Source organism: Artemia franciscana, chromosome 1 (genome assembly GCF_032884065.1).
Source record: "Artemia franciscana chromosome 1, ASM3288406v1, whole genome shotgun sequence".
In the NCBI taxonomy this organism is placed as follows: Eukaryota; Metazoa; Arthropoda; class Branchiopoda; order Anostraca; family Artemiidae; genus Artemia; species Artemia franciscana.
Genome location: NC_088863.1, coordinates 8903360 through 8909359, shown reverse-complemented (window position 1 = coordinate 8909359; position 6000 = coordinate 8903360). Strand labels below are relative to the sequence as shown.

At 34.2% G+C, this 6000-nt stretch overlaps 1 protein-coding gene across 2 annotated transcripts in view; it reads left to right on the top strand.

Moving 5' to 3' along the window:
- The first annotated feature begins 555 nt into the window (after positions 1-555).
- Positions 556-6000, top strand: part of LOC136025109 (uncharacterized) — a 74449-nt gene continuing 69004 nt past the window's right edge. The window contains exon 1 of one of the 2 annotated variants that reach the window (XM_065700854.1): positions 556-939. In XM_065700854.1, coding sequence (XP_065556926.1) covers positions 789-939 — 151 coding nt within the window. In that variant the 5' untranslated portion in view covers positions 556-788. The remainder of the gene's footprint in view (positions 940-6000) is intronic. The other variant, XM_065700847.1, reaches the window with a different exon arrangement.

Below are 6000 nucleotides of genomic sequence, written 5' to 3'. Positions count from 1 at the left end.
GTTAAATGCATCACAAATTTAAAAAGAAGGATAATCAAGCTTTTGACAAGAAACAGGCCAACAGAATCAGAAAACTTTTGCATATAGCCATGTAGACAAGGATTTGAGAGGCAGTTTTACAGGAACATGTCCCCCCACAAGCAGGGTAAAAGTTGCACCAACTACTAGACTAGAGGCAAAAACAGCAATAATTCGGCCCTAGTTTCATTGGTATCACCAAATTTTATTTGATACCTCATACGGTCAAAGAAAAACCCTTAAGAGCATCATTTAGACTATAAATTCATGTTGAAAATTTAAACTCCCAACTTAACTAGACCCATTTTCCGAGATTAGTAAAAACTCCTTATCTAGTATTCAGAAAAACCTTTAAAATGCTTATCTACAGCTAAAGTCAATGTAAATCAGCTGAATTCCTGCAAAAGACAGATATTTCTTGATTTTTAGACACGTGAACTTTAGACTTCAAATAATAAACATTCTTATATTTCAAGTGTTATTGCCATCTAATAAATACAAATGAAAAATCGTCATCTATATGTTGCTGCTCTAATTTGTATAGAATAAATCTTGACTTAAGCTAGTTGGAATGAGCACTAAAATCTTAACAAACTTCTCTAATCTTTTTTAGCCAACTAGTTACTGTGGAATTTTTAGTTATAATATTTGTTGATTATGTCAGATAAATTTGCGTTCCTGAGGGATAACAAGATTTAGTTTGACCTCTCTAAGAATAGGAAATACTAGCCTATTGTTTAAACTGCCACATTTTTACTGCCTAATCAGAAATGTCTAAAATTCGTGTTGATAAACAAAAAGTTGTAATTCTTGGATTTATTGTCGTATTCTCTATCTATGAAGTGTCATACAGGTGGAATAAATCACAAATGCTGTTTCAGGCTGAAACAGAAAAATTCCAGTGTGTCAACCAGTTAAAAGGTAGGCATAGTTCAAAAGTTGTGGTAATGGACATTCAGGACGTTTGTGACAGCACATGAGAACATTTAGAAAAAAATGTTGATAAGAAAAAGCAGTATAGCCTCATTACATTACCCAGTAGGCTAGGTGCTCTTTCCAAACATAGGCTAATTTTAGGCTAATAGTCTGTGCTACTTTGACAATGCACTTTATGGTAGATATTTTTGTCCTTATAATTGATTTACAAATAAGGTGAATATCCCCCTAGATGTCATTTTTATGCTCTTTCTGAAATTGTTTCTATTGGTAATCTCTATTGGCAATCTCTCAGTAATTGCTTCTCTTGCAAATTCAAATTTAAGCCTTTTTTGAACCCTTGAAAATGACCTAAAAGCTTCTAGTTTTGGTAAAATTCTAGTTAATTGACTTCTTGCTATCTCAGAAAGGGTTTAGGTTAAGAAAATGAAACTTTCAGGGATGGGTCTACAGGCTAAAGTATGTCCCAGAAAGGTATTTAAAGTACCCACCTCCACTCTTTCTCCCTCTAGAGGGTCCTGAAATTTGCCTACATGACAGGTCTATACCTATTTAAATTTTGACAAAACAACATTTTACCTTAATTTTCAGTTACTAGTTGCTGTTTCTCTGCCTTTAGTTCTGAAAATGCAATTCCTGTTTGCATTAAGCAGAAGGTCTATTTTGCAAGGTTTCAACTTTATCACACATATATTTTTAAAGGTCATCAAAGGTCAGGGCCCTCTAGAGGGAGAAGGAGTAGAGGTAGTTGCTTCAAAATACCTTCCTGGGGCATGCTTTAGTTTGTAGAATTTTACCCTAATTTTTGGCTATTAAAAAGGCTTAAAACATTTTTTCAAACTTGCTAATGATTATAAATCTATTTTTAAGCTAAATAATCCAAAAGCATTGATTTATTGTTTTAAAAAGTAGAGTTGCGAGAAAGAATCAAACTTTAGTGCAAGGAGTGGGGTGTCAAGGAGGAAAAGCCCCTTTCATATATGGAGTAATTTCTGTTCGTTTTAAGTTTTAATGTTGCTCCTTACTTTCATTAAAAAAAACTTGTTTTTTTTTTATTTAATATTTTTAAATGGTGAAATGCTGTTTTGGTGAAATGGCTGTTTTTTAGTAGCCTAAGAGAATAAGAAGAAAACACAGTGGATTTGTTTTGATTTTTTTTTTCTTCAACTCAATCTTGACAAATCAATCTTTGTGAGTTATACAACTTTTAGAAAATGGATTTTCATCAAAATTATAAGTTTGAAATAAATGTTATAACCCATTTTTATGCCTATATCTAGAAAAGATAGAATGATATTATTACTTTCAATGGTTATAAAAGGGATTAAAATTGAATTTGCAAGAAAAGTGATGATTATATTCAGAAACAGCATAAAAAATGGTATCTATTGGTATGTTAACTTTATTCATAAGTCAGTAATATGAACAGCAAAATATTTACCCACTTCACCCTAATGGTCACCCATATAACATTAGGCTAAACACAAAACTAAATGAAAGTACTAAAACAATAGAATTCTTAAGATTAATATAGGCTACATGATGTTTTGATTAATCAGACCCCAATGTTTCCCTCCATTATGGTGTGATCTTTTGAATGACATATTATCCAAACTGGTTTCAATTCTTGTTCAGTCAAATAGGCATAGGCTAAGAATTTTGAGAGGTGAAAAATGAAGTTACCTATTAACAATAAAACACAAAGCATGAGGAGATGAAGAAAGATATATAAGTATGCTGTTTAGTGCTATAGCCTATCTGTGACCATTTGGGAGTAGTGCATTGCTGGAGTTTAGTGGCAAATATAATATTTGGAAAGAACAGCAATTAGAGAATCCAATTGCATTGCTTTTTATGCAGACAGGTCTAGTCAAAAGATCTGTTATCCTGCATTGTTAAACTATTAGGCTCTTTAAGTAAGTATATATATATATATATATATATATATATATATATATATATATATATATATATATATATATATATATGTATATATATATATATGTATATATATATTCATATAATAAAGCCAAGAAGAAAGTGAATTCATTACTTGATGTCTTTGGTATGTTCTTACCTTAAAAATTACTTTGAATTGCAAATTGGAGGATTTTCCATCCTGTAACATTGCTCAGCTTTTCTTCAAAATTGCCATGTGGATTGATTTGGAATTGTTTTGAATTGATCAAATGGTTTGATTGACTAGGGTTTATGCTCTGGGCTGGCACTCCAAGGTGTCCCATTCCAGCCTCCATTCCTTATTGCTCTACTCCTTGTCAAGTGAGACTTTGAATTCTTTAATGGTCTTACTAGATACAGTATGATTTCTCAGGGAGTTCCACAGGTCTACAACCTGGTTGGTTAGGAAGTGATGGCGTTCCCTCCTCTGAGCTTTGAAATTTATGAGCTTTTTAGAATGAACCCTTGTTCACTGTGATGAATCAACAAAGAAGAGACCATGAATTGAATTGTTGCGAATCAATTTGTAAGTGTTAATCATGTCTCCCCTTTTTCTTTGGTAAGTCAGGCTGCATCAGTTCAGAGTTTGCAGTCTCATATGGTAAAGAAGATGTTGACACCCATCTACTATCTTTGTTGCTCTCCTCTGTGCTTTCTCTATCATATGCTTGTCTTGCTTTGAGTCATCTGCATTGAGTGTGAGATGATTTTGGAGTGTTTCAGGAGCATCATTGATTTATATGTTGAAAAGTGATGGCCTGATCATGGTTCCTTTTGGATCTCTGCTAAGAACAGGTATAGGTGATGATTGCACACATTCTGCTTTATAATTAATAACAGCAACTCTTTAGGTTTGTTCTTCCAGGAAGTCTACAATCCATGTTTGAGTGGATGCAACAAGCTTGAAGCTTTCTTTTAACCCTTAGGTGTGCAACTTTGTTGAATGCTTTTGCTTCATCCAACAAAATCATGTCCATGGGCGTCCTTTTTTCCAGTAGTTTTGGTGACTTAATTGATCATGGATTTGGTGACTTTCATTGTATTAGGCTTATGTCTTTGGAATGGCCATTTTGGAAACCATGCTGGTTTGGAGACATGATGTTGTAGTATGTCAATTACTTAGTGACAGCATCGTTTATGATTTTCTTGAATATCTTTGAAGTTACTGATGTTACACTTATTGGCCTATAGTTTTTAGCTTTATCTTTGAAACCTTTCTTGTGTAATGATATAACAGTAGCTTTTTTTTTCAGTCAGAGGGGACAGCTTTTTCTTTTAGTGATTTCTTGAAGATTTTTTGCTAAAGGTAAGGATATGAGTTCAGCAGTCCCTTTGAGTAGTCTCGGATGTATACTGTCTGGTCCTTTCAACTTCAGTGTATCAAGCTATTTCAGTTGTTTTTGGACATCTGACTCAAAAATGACAACCATCAGCATTGTTACATTGTTGGGATGTTCCTAGAGTTTTCCACAGTGTAGACTGAGGAATATTGTTTGTTTAAAGTTACTGCTATCTCTGCATGATCAGTGATTTTGCCAAATGGCGTGGTTAGGTAGGGAATGGAATGTTGTCCTAGCTTTGCTGATGATACATAATTCCAGAACTTCCATGGATTAGTTTTAGTTTCTGTAGCAATGATACCTTCATGTTTTTATAATAGAATTTTCTATGATCTTTCTCAGTCTATTCATTGTTTTTTTGAATTTACTGTATTGTTCTCAAGAAATGGTTCCCTGTAATTTGCCCAGTATGTGTTCTTTCTTTTCATTTCTTGTTTATGAACCTTGTCATGTAAGGTAGGGTGCGTGGTCTCTTGATTTATGAGAGAGTGGTACATGTCTCCTTGTCCTTTAGCATTATTTCCTTGAAGAGATTCTAGCTGTCATTGCTTGACTTATGCTCAAACAATGCTTCCCAGTCGCGATTTTGCATTCTCTTTAGTTCCTTGCAGATTTTTTCATAATTGACACATCTTCTGCAAATATGGTCAGAAGAGGGTGGTGACAGTTGGAGAGTTGTTAAGAGACATACATGATCACTTGCATCAATCAATGGTAAATGATTGATACTTGGTATTTGATCTGGATCGTCTGTGATTACCAGGTCAAGTAGTAAGGGCATTTGTCCATCTCTAAACCTTGTTGGTGATTCAACAGATTGATATAGCATGTTTTCTGCTAGGTTAGTGAGGAAAGCAGAGTTCAAAGCAGACCCTAATGATACTGAATGCTTAGAGTGCACCCTAAGCCATCAACCCAGCTGACGTGAGGAAGGTTAAAATCTCCTATTATTAAAAGGTTCTTTGGTTTTTTATCTTGTAGCAACTGTAGGACTTTACAAATTGCCAGTTTAGACTCTATTAGGTTTGGGCAACTTGGGCTCCAGTAAAAAGTGGCTAAAACTAGACTTTCTTGGGGTAGCACAATCCCTATAGCTAAATATTCAACCAAATCCAAATCTTTAAGAGAGGTTCTGCTTACCAATAAGGTTGCCTTCACATAGACTGCAATTCCTCTTCTTGGGTCATCTTGTTAATTTGTAAATAGGAATTATTCAGCAATTCCAATGTGGGAATCATCCAAGGGGTTATTTGTATTCTTCAGCTTAATTTCAGCTACACAAATCACATCATAATGATTTTTTGCTGCTAAGATCCATAGCTCTGTTAGTCTATTTGGCAAGGAGTCTACGTTCATGCTCAGCCCTTGGAGAAACTTAGAGTAATGTACTGTTAATGTTTTGTATTAGATCACTTGGACTACTATTACTTATTTCACTAGCTGTTTGGGCATCTTCATAACTCGTGGATACTGTATCCCTTTCCAAATCTGTACATCTATTGTTACTAAAGTCTAAATATTTTGAACTATCAAATCTATTTACACTAGTGGAGAAGGGAAAGTTCCCAATCTCACTCACTGCTGATTTTTTGGGATGATGCGACCCTTACAGATAACATCTTTTTCACCATTCTGCAGCCAGTCTTTTAATAAAACACAAGCCATGATTTCAATGATAACTTTCTACATTTGATTCATTAGTTTAGGAGCTTTATTGCCTACGTCGTGACTCAGGCAAATTCTTTCC